At 40.2% G+C, this 16443-nt stretch overlaps 2 protein-coding genes across 2 annotated transcripts in view; one reads left to right on the top strand and one right to left on the bottom strand.

The window, feature by feature from the left end:
* The window catches only part of AGPS (alkylglycerone phosphate synthase), a 132235-nt gene extending 126269 nt beyond the window's left edge, over positions 1-5966 (top strand). Inside the window, exon 20 of the mRNA XM_043894854.1 lies at positions 384-5966. Coding sequence (XP_043750789.1) covers positions 384-505 — 122 coding nt within the window. The 3' untranslated portion in view covers positions 506-5966. The remainder of the gene's footprint in view (positions 1-383) is intronic.
* A 7056-nt stretch (positions 5967-13022) lies between these two features.
* LOC122688680 (tetratricopeptide repeat protein 30B) lies at positions 13023-15727 on the bottom strand. Its single transcript, XM_043894856.1, has one exon. The coding sequence runs from the start codon at positions 15637-15639 to the stop codon at positions 13648-13650; it is 1992 nt and encodes a 663-aa protein (XP_043750791.1). The 5' UTR covers positions 15640-15727; the 3' UTR covers positions 13023-13647.
* Positions 15728-16443: the final 716 nt, after the last annotated feature.

Here is a 16443-nt window from a genome sequence, read left to right as displayed (position 1 = left end):
TGTTTTCTTTAGTTAATTTTATTTTCTCTGAAACTTTGACATGTTTTGGTAAAGACCAGACAGAGGTGGGTTCTTTTGAAATGCATGTTTTCCTCATTTTGTTATTTGTAAAATGGGCCATAATCTCAGTCCAGGCTTCCTCCATCTCCATTTTATAGTCTGCAGAGAAAGGAGACACTGTGGAGCACGGGCTTCCCTTGGGAATACATTGGGCTTAATGAGCTTGATAGTCTGGTGGGCTCAATAAATCAAATAAAGCAAAACATTTCTCATTTTTGAATAAAAGCATTTATCACACAGTGTTTGTTCATTCATGGTCGCAAGATTGATTGGTTTCCACCATCGTAGTGTATATTGAAGCATTTTTGATTTTGTTTTTTCAGTGGGCAAGTTACGGAAGCAGTGGCTAAAGGAAAGTATCTCTGATGTCGGCTTTGGGATGCTGAAGTCTGTCAAGGAATATGTGGACCCCAATAACATCTTTGGAAACAGAAACCTTTTATAAATCCATTACTATTGCTAAGAAAAATGTCACTTTTAAGTCTTTAACTATGGTTATACCAGTAATCAAATATATCATGGACTTTATTTCAGCTGCATTTGTTTGTTGGTTTAAAATAAGTTTGTTTCATTCTGTAGTTTGTTTTGTTTCTGCATCTATGGATTGACAGATGGTATTCCTAAATCTCTCTCATTGTAGGTGCATTAGTTTACAGCCAACTGGTTGTCATTTCAAATTTCAGTCAGGCAGCACAAGGCTGGCTACCAGTTGTTATTTCAGAGGAGGATGCTGCCAGCTGTTTTGTATTGATGTTTCTTCTTGGGGAACAAAGGCAGATTTTGGTGTCATCTATTGTTTCGCCTGCCCGCTTTTTAAAAGAATGTTTCTGAGAAGCAGCTATGTAGGGAAGGATTCCACTGAGGAGTTATATACATGTATGTTTTTTTAAGAGTGCGTTACTAGTGTGAGTAGGCCATTAAGGGAAAATACCTGTGAAAGAGTATAGGCAACCTCTTACTTAGGACTCCTCCAGTTCTGTAAGATGCGTGGCCTACATTTTTCTTTGAAATTAGTATCCAGTTATGAAACCTTAAATCATTAGGATGATTTATTCTGTCAGGGGACATCTTTTGTTCTCCATATTTCTGTTTCTGCTGAGGTATGAGTTGAATTTGTATCACTGAGATAACATATGGTTATATCCTAATTCATTTTTTATATGTTTTATAAGGAAAGCTGATGTCTCTTTCATTGTATGTGAAGAAAAGGTTTACCATGAAAGAAATGCCTTTATTCAATTTAGAGTACCGATGTTTCTCATTTCACATTCTTGTTGCTGAGATGCAGGAGAAGCTGCCAGAAGGAAGACTCCTTACATTGAATGTCTCCAGTTCAAAGAATTGCTTGGCTGAAGAAACGCAGTCATCATTCAGCTACTGAAATGGGAAAACCTCAATAGTTTCAATGAGAAAAAGCCTTTTTGTAAAAAAAATTAGCCCAAACAACATGAAAAATTTCCATATAAAAGTAGAGTTTCAATTTAGTTTTTAACAATGGTTTAATGCCTTTTTTGAATTACTGGTTTAACCTAAATTTTTAAAACAGTAGTTATTAATACACATGCCATAATCAAAAGTTTGAAATATCATATTTCTTAAATAATAGAACATTAACCACACATAGCAAACATTTTTACATTCAAACCTGCATATTAAATAGTTACGTTGAATCACTGTCAAGGTTCATGATTCACATTTTGAGATGGATTCTTTTCTTAATGCAATATCTAACTTTTGATAATTTTTTTAAAATTAATATTTGATCAACTAATGTAAGTCAAAATGCAGACGATCCTTTAAAAGGACACACTGTCTGTTTATGTAGCAACAGCTCCAAAGTATTTTTGGGCAGTTTGATACCTTTTATATCTGATGTAGCCTTAACCAGAAAAGTGAAAATCTAAAATTGACAAAGTAATATTTTTAAGACTTCAAAATGATAAATAATTTTTAACAAAATTGGCCTCAAACTAATAAACTTGAAATCTGAAGCAAATAAAATTGAAATACTAGTTTAACAAAAACAAAATAATTATTTATTAGATGCTGCCTCTCTTCACTGGTGATTTATTTTTAATTAGAAAATTTCCAGCAGATCTTTGCTTCAAGCCCTTGATATTTGAAATAGTTGGATACCTGATGAGGAAATTAACACTTGCTTCTAGGGTTATAAGAATCTCAGCTTTATAAAATGCATCTATTCATGAAACTAATTTCTCTAATTGGTGATCAAAATGTAAAATTTAATACAGTACTAATATCTCACTGACGTGTATACATGTTTCTGAGTAATATTTTTACAATAAAACATAGATTCATAAGCAGATCCATTCCTTTGCACGTGATTGTTATAACATTCTTTCCCAGGGAGTTCAGGTTTCAGCAACCTCAGGATTAGGAAATGTAACACCTGAAATTGTTGGTTCATTATTCTACATGAACCTTATGGAAATTAGTGATTTATGCTTTTGTTTTTCTTCTCCGATGCATGCCTGACTCCCCAACCTTGATTTTATAGTGACGACTACATTTTGCAGTTTGAATCATTTCTACAGGGATGATTTTGAAACATATGAACACTTGTCAGTACTGTTTCGTTCTGATTTAGTAAATCAGAAAGCACTTCCCTGCTTCCACACTCCTGCTACTGAGAGGTGCCTGAGCATATACTTAGTGTCTGCAGAGAGTTGACTTCTTGTATACCCACAGAAGCACTTAAAACCTTGCCTCCTGTTTCTGAAATATCTGAAAATGGCTTCATAAAAGTTAAAGCCAGGGATGTTGCTTATGTGAGGCTTGAATAAGTTTATTTATGTAGCCTATTTGGTTTTCAGGACTGTATAACATTGATTTGTCTTTCTAAAATTAGCTATATTTTATTTGATGATGTCACATTTGAGTTGGCATTTTAGTGGGAATAGGAATTGCTGCTAGTGAGAAATGGCGTTGAATACTAAGGACTCAGTATGAACAAGCTTTATTGACCCTTAGAGAAATGGTTGCCTTAATGTTTGGTGCACTTTACAATGTATAAGTGAGTTTATTAGTCTTATACTAAGTAACATGAGCTTTTTTAGTTTTAGTTAGAATTGCAAAAGCCACATGTTTACTGTGCCCAGCATTTTACCACAAAGAAGGATTACATTCTTTCCTATGTTGAGGAATTGGGAGTTTTCTTCCTAAATAGTACTCTTACCTAAAAGCTAATTATGAAGCTGGAAGCCTTCTGGTATACATAGCTGTGTTGATGTATTTTGGAAAACAAAAATGCAGTGAATGATGAGCTTCTATCAGTGTGTGTATTAAACTAGATGCAGGTGGTTACAAGCAAACCTCTTTCAGAATATCCCTTTAGTAACTGCTAAGTAAGTCCTAGCTTGCATTTTTGAAAATGACTTTTGCCTGTTGGCTCCAGTGATTTTTCTGCTGTCATATTCTTTTGTATTTTCTACTTCCTAACTATAGTTGATCAGAAAAGCCCTGTGGTCCCAAGCTGAAGCCTGTAACCTCAGCTGCTCCAATGGGCTGAGTTTGGTTGAGCATTTATTCTATGTAAACATAGGACACAAATATTTATTATGCATCGATGCATAAACTGCACATGCAGGTGCTTGAAGCAACCAAGGTGGAATTCTGTGGAAAGCATATCTACATTTTAAGAAGCACTGAGACAGGAGATAAAGATAGCTTTAATAACTAATCTTTAGCAACTTTAATTTTAATTAGGGTTTAGCTCATGGTGTGTGAAAAGCCAAAAATAAGAAGTGCCAGGTTAGGACTGAAGAATCCAGAACCACCTTTGGCTTAACGAGTTCTGGAAGCTTGAAGTCTTCACATTCCCAGATGAGCCACCTGTCAATATATGTGTTCAATCCTTACTAATTTCATATACATTGATGCTGAAATCCAGGAGGTGTAAAAGGTTGTTTTAAACTATTGAAATACAGTGTGTGACATAAAGTATGTAAGTTACTCAGCTTTCTTCTCCCTAAGCCAACTGTTTGTCTTTAGTATGAAATTTAACTGTAAAAGCTACCTGTAATGTCACCAGATTATAGAAACTTATATTATTAATAAAATGGACCTGGGTCTAAGAGATTTTTTTCTTCAAGGGGAGTATGAAGGTGTTTGTTCTTCTGTTTGCATCTGGGTTTGTCTTTCAATTTTAGTTCTTCATCTTCATATTTCCACTAATTTGAAAACAAAATTTTTGTGATTTTATTAATGAAGCATAATCAAGTACAACCTAAATATAACTAAATCTTTTTGGATTTATAGCTGAGTATATTGTTAGCTAGGTTTAATTACTCTCTAATTATTTTAAATCAATGTTATATTCCTAGGAGGTGTTTAGTTTCCTGTGAACCTGAAGCATTCCCATTTGAACTTTGGAAGATCCTCAAAGAATGAGCACTTTTGTGCTCTTCTAACCACAACAATTCCTTAAGAAACGTGAGTAAGGACCACTGAAGCCAAAGAACCATCACAGAATTAAGTAACTTTAATTCTGTGAGCATGAAAAGATTTTGTTTTGCTTCCCTAAGGAGTTTACTTTATACTTTTTCTTCCCCACAAGGAACAAGATAATACATTAAGTATCATTAAGAACATTTTTCAAATAGTCTGAACTTCCAAATGAGAGAGAGAGAGAGAGAGAGAAAGGAAACAAATGTTTTAGTGTGGGTTTCTAAGTAGTATATGTACATGTTTTTAAGGCATCTTATTGTTGGTAGTGTTTTTTGTGAGCACCCTATGATGAAACGTGTTGTTTAACCACTAAAGCAGTCTTGTTCACATATCAAAAAGGACATGAAACACTTGTGCTGGTATACAGTTTCTATAAATAATTATTTTTTGAGCTATTTAAAGAATATTCCCCCAAAGCATACAGTGCCTTGTTGGGATTTTTTTTTTCCCCTCCCATGAAATAGCCATTATTTAAAATGAGTGGGAGAGGATAAGTCTTTAAAGACAGAGCTTGTGTAGCAGTTCAAAGCGATTCCTCTTCGAGAACACATCAGGAATTAAGTAGTTGTGTGTAGAAACATGGAAGATCCTTCCACAGTGTTGGTTTCAATCACGTGTTCTTGCCTATTGAACTAATCGTGTGGTAGACCTGTACTCTTACGTACACCTATTCAGTCAGTGGAACTTACATGTACTTTCTTGCATTTTCACTCCTACTGTCGCAGCTTAGTAGCCCTAAGATGTGGCTCGGCGGACGTGGCATACTCACTGTGTCATGAAGACACCCACTGCACATCTTAGCTGTTTGCTCACACAGCTTCCTGAGGAGCAGAGCCTGGAGTCGGGGAGGGGGTGGGGTTCGTACTCCTTATGTTGTGCGTCAGTCGTTTTTTGTGTGATGGTGCCTTCAGAGTAATAAATATTTCTGTTTCTGAACAATGATAAATCTTATGAGAAATATGTGTAGGTCATGTTCCTTCATTTTTGTCCTTTTTTTGCTAAGCCTGTGAAATACTTTGGCTCTGAGACAACTTGACTTGAATAATATCTTATCCCGAGTCTTCCTCCAAGGCAGTGCATCTTTCCTGCCAGGACTGTAGTCACCTTTTGGGAACTACACGTGGGTGAGCACTTGTGTGTAAGCCATTATACTGCTGTAACTAATGCATACAAACCGTTCTTCACACTAATAGTCTTCAAAGTGGGTATGTAGTGGGAAGGAAAATTGCTTAGGGATTCCAGCGTAGCTCTGTCAGTTCAGACTGAGCCATACTGTTTTCCAAAGGGCTCAACACACAGTCTGTGTACTGTACTTCCAGTGCATGTTTGGATTCTCCTTTTACTGCTTTTCCTAGACTGTACTGTTCTATAAGTAAATGCCCATGTGTGATTTTTAAGATGTGCTGGGGAAAAAATAATAAAACAATACCCAAACCACGCATTGTTACAGAAATTGTTGCTTTGTTCTTGTTGATTTCATTTAATCTTTGTTGACAGCTTCATGCTATCCTCAAGAGAATAACGACACAGTCTCTTCCTGTAAGCAGTCTTCTCCAGGAGTGAATGACCAGTGAGCAGATGCTGATTTGGCCCTGCCTGTGGTTCCCCCACTGGAGGGAAGGTTGGAGCTGTGTGGACTCTGAAATAACTAGGGATTGAACCTGTTAAACCCAGTCTTACTCGATACATTTCAAGATTATAGCCCTATATAATAAGTTAGTTATAGTTAGTTAAAGCAGTTTTCTACTTGGCTCATAAGGCTCAGTCTGAATGAACCTTAGAAATCATCTCATCTTACTTTTGGTCAAATATAATTGCTACCGAATCTTTCCATCCCCCCAGGCCACAAACAGATAACCTAGTCCTCCTGAACATTTGCTGTGACCACATGGGAATTTATTGCCTTTCTAGCAAGCCTTTTCCCCGTTTCTGAAATCTTCCAGAATTCATAGGTTTTTGCCTGTTAGACCAAAATCTGTGTCCTGTCCATTAATGTGACTTCTGTCTCATCTAGTCATAAAGACTGTGCCGTTGCTCTGTTGCAGGGCAGCTCTTCAGATATTTAAAGACAGCTCATGTTCCCCTAGATTTTTCCAATCAGCTGTTGCTCCTGTCACTTCTAGACCCTTCACCATCCTCATCTGTCTCCATATATGCCTACTTGATGTTCTTAAAATGAGTTGTCAGGGCCTACATGTTCCAGAATAGTTCCAATGATTTCCTCATTCCTTGTTCCAATATTTTTTAGTCACTCATGCATCTTTGCTGGACCTTGCACTGGCACCTCACACTGACCTTGAATTGAACAGTTTGTCTTTTCTGCATGTTCCATTTTCGCCACATCTCCATGGAGGCTGATTAAAAAAAAAATATATATATATATATATATATATATATATATATATATATATATATATATATAAAGCCTCATTACTTATATTTATTCTTACTAAAATTTGTGTCTTACTCTATTTAGTTGCAGATTTTTCAAAATTTTAGATTCTTGGCTCTTACAAGGAATATTGTTTGCCCCATCCAGCTTTGGGACAGCAATAGAATCCAGACATGTACAGTTCTGGATTCTTATCCAAGTAATGGCAGGTCTCTGGAACTCACAGCCAGGGCCTGCCCAATAACACATCCAGGAAAGAGCATTCAAGGGTCAGGGCACTAAGCATTTCCACTTAGCATGCTATTTATTGTTCACCTCTATTTTTGCATTTTGTCAACAAATAGGCTTTCTTTCAATGAATCAACGCTTACGCCAGACAGACACTAAACATGCAATTACATCTACTTGATTTAACCAGGTGCCAGACTGAAATCCTTTGATAAACCATACTGCTCCAGTTTCCTGTGCTACCCTATCAGAAAAACAAATGGGATCTTAACTGCTATCACATTTACTTTTGCCTGTGTTTGCCCTCAGGGGCCTCTTTCTTTTTCAATATACTTGTAAAGTCAACTTGTGCTGCATTTTCTGATGTCTGTTGATTGGGTGTAGTATTGCCTGATGGAAACCTCTAAATCCATTCTTGCTAAGTTCTACTACATCCTTTGTACCGTATTGTGCCCACATTAGAGCTGAAAAGATAATTTTTTTTAAATGACTGAAATGTGTCGCTATAAGCTATAAAATAACTTAGGAGAAGTTAGAGTTCTAAGTTTAAGAACACGGTGGAAAGTGTTCTAGTCTGGAAATTATGTGGATGCTCAATTTTTATCTGCCAACCACAAGTCACTTTTCCTATTTGGGCCTAATATCTTTTGTAAAATAAAAATCTCTGATGTCCCTTCTGACTGAGTCTGAGTGATTCTAATTGCTGCTGCTGCTAAGTTGCTTCAGTCATGTTCGACTCTGTGCACCCCCATAGACGGCAGCTCACCAGGCTCCCCCATCCCTGGGGTTCTCCAGGCAAGAACACTGGAGTGGGTTGCCATTTCCTTCTCCAATGCATGAAACTGAAAAGTGAAAGTGAAGTCGCTCAGTCGTGTCCGACTCTTCGCGACCCCATGGACTGCAGCCTACCAGGCTCCTCCGTCCATGGGATTTTCCAGGTAAGAGTACTGCAATGGGGTGCCATTGCCTTCTCCAGATTCTAATTGAGTCTCTGTATTTTTGCCTAACACTAGATGTCTTTAGTGGTGAAGAACCCGCCTATCTGTGCAGGAGACATAAAAGACATGAGTTCAATCCCTGGGTCGGGAAGATCCCCTGACGGAGGGCATGGCAACCCATTCCAGTATTCTTGCCTGGAGAATCCCATGGACAGGAGAGCCTGATGGACTACTATGGTCCATAGTGACAAAGAGTCAGACGTGACTAAAGCGACTTAGGATGCACTACCCTAGAATTGATTATTGCATTAATAACTTTCTAATTTCCCCCTATTAGCCAGACACTGCTGGGCACTTAACCCTAGACAAGAAGTTCTGATTGTAATCACAACAGCCCTGTAAAGTGGGTGGTATTGTCCCCCTTTTACCAGTGAAATAATTGAGGTTTGCTCAGTCGCTCAGTCATGTCTGACTCTTTGCGACTCCATGGACTAGCCCGTTAGGCTCCTCTGTCCATGGAATTTTCAGGCAAGAATAATGGAGTGTTCTGCCGTTTGCTTCTCCAAGGGATCAAACCTGCATTTCCTGCATTGGCAGGTGGATACTTCACTACTGTGCCACCTGAGGAGCCCAACTGAGGTTTAGTGACGATGACTGACACCCACTGTTAGTAGCCAGGAAGTGGCATTGCCAGAAGATGGAGCCAGGTCTGACAAAATCAAGTGCCTCTGCTGGCTTCTTCACTGCTCGAGGCTGTTTGTGCCCTGTAGTCAGTCAGAAGTCAGATGTATACAGAATTTCCGCCTTTTAAAGTAGATTATTAGTCATTGCCTTCCACTGAAGACCACAAGTAAGGAAACAGAGTCTCCTAAGTAGAGAGGAAAGACTGCTATCTTCATGACTACGTGCCATAGAAATACCAGGAAGCCTTTTGTCCCAGGTGCTGTCATGCTCTGTAAATGTTTAATCCACAAGGTCCTGTGATGATGCCTTTATAGGTTTAATATGAGACTCATAAAAGGAAGTGCTGTGTTTGAGGAATTTAATAAATTTGCATTTTTATAATTTTTATATTGTATTCCTTTGAGCTGTACTTAAAAATGTAAGAATAACCTGTTACCGTAAGTTATATATTTTCCTATAGGGAGACTAGAAATTGAAAACTAAGATTAAAGAAATGTTTTTTTATGATCTAAAACCAATCTAGGTTCTTGGGAAATTCACAGTTCCTTAAAACTCCTAATTTAAGAATTAAGGTTGCTGCTGAAGGATTTGAGCAACATTAAGGAACTCAAAAAGTTGCATATATTTTACAGTTAGAAGGAAGGTATAAATTTAGAATCTGGTGGCTATAGCCATGGTGATTATGTGGTTGGACAACCAAGAACCCAGAGTTACAAAATGTGTTGTTTGACTAATACTAAGGGTATAGCCCAGTAAATGAAAACAAAAGCTCCAAATGTCACATTAGTCCTGGCTGTAGATCAACACGGAATGAGAGGCAGTTAGTGAATGGTGGGTAGTGAGCTGCAAGTTACACCATTGCTAGGAAGCTGCTCAGTGTGGGAGAAGGCACTTTCAGGAAAGCACAATCTCCCAGATGTTTCCAGATCGCTGGTAGTCATTAAAAAAAAAAGAACCTAAGACAAAAGGTTGTATTTAAAAATGCTGCTATTCACTAGAAATGGAAGATTTGTCTTTGGTGATGTTATCTTTTTAAAATCAGGTAGTGCAGACAGCCATACACCGCTTACCTAGGTTAGACTTCGAGCACTGCTAACCCTCCAAATGCCAGTGTGGAAATGAGTGCGAGCTATAGTTATATGGCAGAAGGCTCAAAAAGTTACTCCTATAAAGCTTCTCCAAGCCGTTTGCCCTTTCTTAAAAATTTTTTTTTTCTTTTGCCCTTTCTTGTCTCACTTTTCCTTGTAAGCTTATTTATCTGGGCAACTACCCCATAGCCTTCTACACACAATTTGTTCTAATAACCTCAGGCCAAACCTCTGACAGTTCTGCTAGGATTCCATCTGAGGTGCTCCTCTGAGGTCTTAGAGGCCATGCCTATACGTTCCTGTGTCACCCCTGCGGGGGGGGGGGGAGTGTCTGTGATTACAGCCGTCTCGGTGCTCGGAGCTCTCTGCCAAACATCACGGCAGTTTTCCCTGTTCCCCGTTGTCTGCTGCTCACCAGTGGGTCAGAGTTAGCCACTACACACCTGACCTTCACAAATAACACTGATGCGAATATCTTGGCCACAGCTAAGGCCAAATTCAAAGAGGGGCCGTCATAGGAATGTGAATCCTTTTGTAGGCGTGTTGTCACTGATCAAACGAGTCTAGTTGGTGGTTCTGCACAGAGCAAGGTTTTGTTCATGTCTGAGAAAATGGAAATAACCACTAGGGTACAACATGCTTATATTCTGAATGTGTGAGGAGGTGGGTTGACTGAGACTATGAAATAATGGATGTAGTCCTTTAAAATATACTGTGCGGGAATTATGAAAAAATCTTAAAGGAGTAAAACACTGAAGAAATAAAGGGAATTTTTTTTTTTTTTGGTTGAGAAAAGTGCTTTTAGCACTGAGTCCATGAAGTTCTAAGAGCATAGAAAAAAGCTTTAGGGATGAATGCCTTTGTTCAAATGGCAATATAGAGTCATCATAAAGTTATTTGCCTACTGAAATCAATAAACAGAGGTGAGTACTTTGAAGGCGAGTTTAAAATAAATATATCCTAAAACTAGAGGACAGTAAGTGCCTGGGAAGTTAGATCTTCACAGTCTCCTCCAGGGCTCTGAGGGCTGGCCAGTTTTGTAGGCTTGATTCAGGAGGCTTGGCTGTTGCCAGGTAGCAACAGGATCTATCAATTCTGGTGGGTACCTCTCTGGAGAGCTTGTGTAAGGAAGGGGACAAATGCCATAATTGACCTTTATTCCTTCCCTCAGTAGTAGGACCAGTCAGGATTTCCTGATGCATTACTAACCAGGAAATCCCAACTGCCTAGTGGCAAGGGGTTAAAAACTGTTCTGAAAAGCTTTTTATGTTCTGAAAGGCTAAATTACACATACATGCAAACCACAAACACACAGCACCTGGGTAAATAAAGTGTGGTTGAATAAAGACTGAGCTATTTGCAAAAGGGAATCTGGAAAACATTTACTTTGGGTGGTTAACATTACTTACACTTTCTGCTTTTTTTTTTTTTTAAGAGAAAAGTTGAGGAAATATGAAAAAAAAAACCCTATTTTTTTAAAACATGGCTGTTAAAAATAAGATTTCAATTGATTTACTTTCCAAATGTTAAGGGGCTATGAAGATTGAGAGGGCACAGAGCTACTGCACAATGAAGCAACAACACTTTTAGCACAGAGGTTGTTAAAGAACATTTCCCAGTGATGGAATTGCACTAAGGGATGCACTAAAGGGGTCATTAAACACTGATTGTCCTCCCAGTGTGGGTTCAAACATCAGTGGTAAATGGTATCAGCTTATGTAATTAAGATTAAAATTGCTATAAATTCAAAATCGTTGGACTTCATAATAAGCCATTTTCTGATAGCTCTAGTAGAATTTGAGCACCCAGAAGGTCATGCTACAGAGGATTTATGCTGAGAACCTATGTGGGTCCCTGTGTGGGTACCTATGTGGCTAAGTGATTTCTCCTTGAAGGGAAAAAAAAAATCATCATCTCAACCCAGCATTCAAAAAACTAAGATCATGGCATCCAGTCCCATCACTTCATGGCAAATAGATGGGGAAACGGTGGAAACAATGAGAGACTTTATTTTGGTGGGCTCCAAAATCACTGCAGATGGTGACTGCAGCCACGAAATTAAAAGACACTTGCTCCTTAAAAGAAAAGCTGTGACCAATCTAGACAGCATATTAAAAAGCAGAGACATTACTTTGCTGACAAAGGTCTGTCAAACTATGGTTTTTCCAGTATGGATGTGAGTGTTGAACTATAAAGAAAGCTGAGTGCCGAAGAATTGATGCTTTTGAACTGTGGTGTTAGAGAAGACTCTTGAGAGTCCTTTGGACTGCAAGGAGATCAAACCAGTCCATCCTAAAGGAAATGAATCCTGAATATTCATTGGAAGGACTGGTGCTGAAGCTGAAACTCCAATACTTTGGCCACCAGATGCGAAGAACTGCCTCATTGTAAAAGACCCTGATGCTAGGAAAGATTGAAGACAGGAGAAGGACGACAGAGGATGAGATGGTTGGAGGGCATCATCGAGTCAATGGATGTGAGTTTGAGCAAGCTCCGGGAGATAGTGAAGGACAGGGAAACCTTAACATGCTGCAATCATGGGGTCACAAAGAGTCGGACTTGACTGAGCGACTGAACTGAACATCACAGCAGGGTTCACTATCTTTCAGTAGAACACTATTAGGTTGGACCATAAAAAATTGCTAGTTTTATAGTTTAAAAACTTCCAAAACCAGCAATTTCATATAATTCAAGCTACTTTGTTTTTCTCTAAGCCAGGTCAAGAGTTGGGGTTGACAGATTTATGGAAAGAAAAGGGGTGGGGAAACAAGGTAAGGCTCTTGTATGGTTCAGAAAATAAAAATGCCTAAGCAGAATGAGTGGGGTTTTCATTGGAAGGGTTGTGGCCATAACACAGCATTATGAATCTACCAGAGGAGGTTTCAGAATTGACCTTTTCATCTGTGATGGAGGTGGGAGAGAAGTTTGGTGGGGTCATGGAAATAGCTTAGATTTTTCTTTTCCTGAGAGGTTACTACACACAAACAACGCCAGCATTAACATATCCTAAGTTACAAATACAAACGTGGGAAGTTAAGCACCCAGTTCTCATGGGACCTCTGCTATTCCTGTTAAAGATAAAGGAGAACAGAGTTAGGAAAAACACTATATGTTGCTTATGTACTCAGATTACTAACAAGTGGAACAAAAGAAAACTATGTAAAATTCTTTGACAACTGTTTATTGTCTCTAAACCACAGCACCATAATTTTGTTAAGGGCACAAGGTCTCCCACTGACTTGCACATTAAAAAAAAAAAAACAGCAACAAAAAAACATTTATAATGTAAGGTATTTTGTTTACATAAAGCATTATATTTTATATTGAAAACTCTGAAAAACATCCTAATGCTATATAATATGTATTCATTACAAACTATGAATTAGAACACACAATCCCTGAGATTATTAAAAGCCTAGAAATCCTATACATTAACTACAGAGTTCTGGGCCTGATAGGACTAGTACCAAGTCCCTGGATAATATAACCTTTATGCAGGTCACTCAAAATACAAAGCACAAATGGTAACAGAGAGGGAACATGGGTTCTAACAAGTTCTAATAGAAATAGTGTCCCCAGGCAGTTCTGAATTTTCATAAATGTTTCTAGATGTTCTTACATTTCACTTTGTGAAGATTTTTTAAAAATACTAATTATTTTTATTATAATTTTGAACTGTACAAAGTCCAACATGTAACAAATGTAAATATGCCACTAGCTAACTGGAGATAAAAAGCAAGAGTGAAAAACAGATATAAAACCATTATGATAAGGCCACTATCAGACACTACTACATATTCCATCCTATAATATCATAAATCAAAGCTTTTAACTCTCTGGATTCATATGTGACTGTATTCTTTCCAATATGCGTTCTTTCTTCTTCCAGGGTTTCTTCAATAACTGCAGGTATGTCCCTCCCATAAAGTTCGCAGTGTTCTAAAAACTGAACACATTCTTGAATGACACTGTCACGAAGCATGATGGTGTGTTTTGACATGTTTTCTAATAATGACAGGAAGCATCTTTTGGCATAATACCACGTATCAGTTCCTAGTTTTTTATTATAAGGTTCCAAGCTTTTGATAACCCGGGAAATACCAAAGTCATAATTTCCTTTGGCACAGTAAAGCGTCCCTATCACCAAATTCACAATGCAGAGATGGTACATTTTCTTATCTGGATCATCATAGGAGAGCTGATCTTCCTCCTTTCCAATCTTCCTCATCAACTCCTCAGCTTCTTCATTTTGACTTGTCATAATATATGAAACACACAGGTTGGCCAGCACAACAGCACTGACATTCAGGATGTTGTCATAATGCTTCTTGACTATGGGCTCATAAAAACCTATGGCTTCTTTGTATTTGTTTTCCTGCATGAACAGAACATGAGCCACATTCAGCTTCCACACATGGTGGTCATTACAGAATTCCACAGATTTGCGGAAGAGTTTTTCCACCATTGGGTAATTTTCAAGGTTCCAGTAGATTTTGGCCTGGGCCATCAACACAGGAATGTACTTCTCAAGGGTGTCATCATATTCATTCACTGCCTTTTTGACAGCTTCATCATCTTTATTGTGTCTTGCTTCCTGCACTTGTATGGTAAGTTTCCGGAGCTGTTCAGTCAGCATCCCTGCTAGGCCCTCAAGCTTAAGGAAAGCCTCTTCAGGGGCTGTCTGGCAAGTGACCATGGCATCCAAGAAGTCATAGAGATAGGGTGTGAGGAACTTGTAAGTCAAATGGGCATTCTCTGCCAGGACATCTGCTGCCAGGTCAAAATACTCATATTCACAATAGAGCAGCAACAGGTTGCCAAAGGTCTCTGGGGGAAAGGGGTTCTGTTGGAGCAAAAACTGTAGTTTTTCAAACCCTTCTGTGGGCCTGACATCCATGTTCATTAGTGCCTGATTGTGCAGGGTCACGGGGTCTAACTCTTCCTCTGCCCTTGGTGGCATGTCAGTGAGGGCTTCCTGGGCCGCCTCATAGTTTCTCAGTTGGTATTCTATGGCGGCCCTGAGGTTGAAGGCTTCCACCAGAGCAGTCTGGTGAAGGACTAAGGTGTTGCCAACACTTCGAACATCAATGCCCTCAGTGGTCACGCCCACACCCAGCTCTGGGTGCTGCCGGATGCCACGCTCAATAATGTCCGCGATATGCTTCAGAGCTGGGGCATAGTGCCGGCTGCTGTAATAGGCCAAAGCCAGGTTGTAGGAAAGATCAGGCCGGTAGCCCGAAGCCTGCAGGGCCGCAGAGAACTTGGAACACGCGGCTTCATAATGTCCCTCCTTGTACAGCAAACAACCCAGATTGACCTGGCCATCCAGCTCGTTCTCGCCCCCGCTGTCTTCTCCTTCACTCAGCAGCTGCTCCACCAGGCTCCTGGCCCCGGGCAGGTCTGCCTCGCTGTACTTGATCGCGGCTTGGAGACGGAGGACCCGGTTGTGGTAGGCGGGGTTGTCCAGGAGGAGGAAGGACACGCGGGTGGCCTCTGGGTAGAGGCAGGCCTTGTACAGGGCCTGGGCCTGGTACAGGCGGTACTGCTCCAGCTCCGGGTGCAGCTGGCCCAGCTGCTCATAGCATTCGGCCGCCTGCGCGAACTCCTGTAGGCGGTAGTAGCAGTAGCCCAGCAGCGACAGCCCGGCGCGGCTTCTCGGGCTCCGCTGGAGCTCTCCGCCCAGCAGCTGCACGGCCTCGGCGTACCGGGCATCCCGGATGAGCCGGTACACAACCGCGGTGAATTCTCCGTCGGGGATCTGCGAACCTCCCAGGCCCGCCATAACCGCCTCCGAGGTTGCTTACGCTCGTTACCAGGGCAACAAGACAACCGGAAACGGAAGGCTGCGAAGAAGGTTGGTGTTTTTAATGGGCTTTGGGGGTGGGGGGGTTGCTTCTAAAGTATTTTGCAGCGGAACGATCAACCTGAGATTGGAAAGAGTCATTAATGTGTGTATCTCAATTATTGGCCTGGTGCCTGAAGACTCCAGAGTGTGAGCGGCGTTAGACGCGAGAGGAAAGACCTCCTGGCAGTTCGAAGACGGAAACTCTACTTCCCGGCATGCACCGGTTCGCGCCGCCAGCGGACGTAGCCCCGCTGCATCCTGGGAGGCGTAGTCCCCTCGGGGCGGACCCTGGGGTGAGGGGAGATGAGGTCGTGGTCACCCTCCGTTCTGTGGTAAATGAGGATTGTTGACTGCCTGTTGTGTCTCTGGCGCGGAGGTGGAAGGTTTACGGTTCGAAGTCCCTTCCGTTTTTGATCCTTTAGACACTGTGCAGTGCATATACATGGTGTTGTTTCACATTGTTTTGGTGAATGAAACGGGAATGGAAAAAGGAATGTCAGTTTGGTATTCTCCCCGAATTACAGTGGACTTTCTGTCTTTGGGTCGTCCCGTGGGCGCACTTTCTAAGAACAAAATAGTGCAGCGATCAGGAGTTCTTGTTTTGTCGTTTCAGAGGTTGATAGCAGGAAAGAGTGCTTGGAGTTTATGTGATACTTAGGTTTGGCTTTAGTTTCAAGAGCCTCAGCTCCTGCTCCCACTACCCCTCCCGCTCTCCCCGTTTTTCCGTAACTACAAATATTA

The sequence above is a fragment of the Cervus elaphus genome, chromosome 33 (assembly GCF_910594005.1).
Source record: "Cervus elaphus chromosome 33, mCerEla1.1, whole genome shotgun sequence".
In the NCBI taxonomy this organism is placed as follows: domain Eukaryota; kingdom Metazoa; phylum Chordata; class Mammalia; order Artiodactyla; family Cervidae; genus Cervus; species Cervus elaphus.
The sequence above is the reverse complement of the archived record's forward strand: the minus strand, read 5'-3'. Positions and strand labels throughout refer to the sequence as shown.

Bases quoted from the DNA above. Each gene is read 5' to 3' on its own strand.
- LOC122688680 (XM_043894856.1), bottom strand. From the start codon at position 15,639: ATGGCGGGCCTGGGAGGTTCGCAGATCCCCGACGGAGAATTCACCGCG.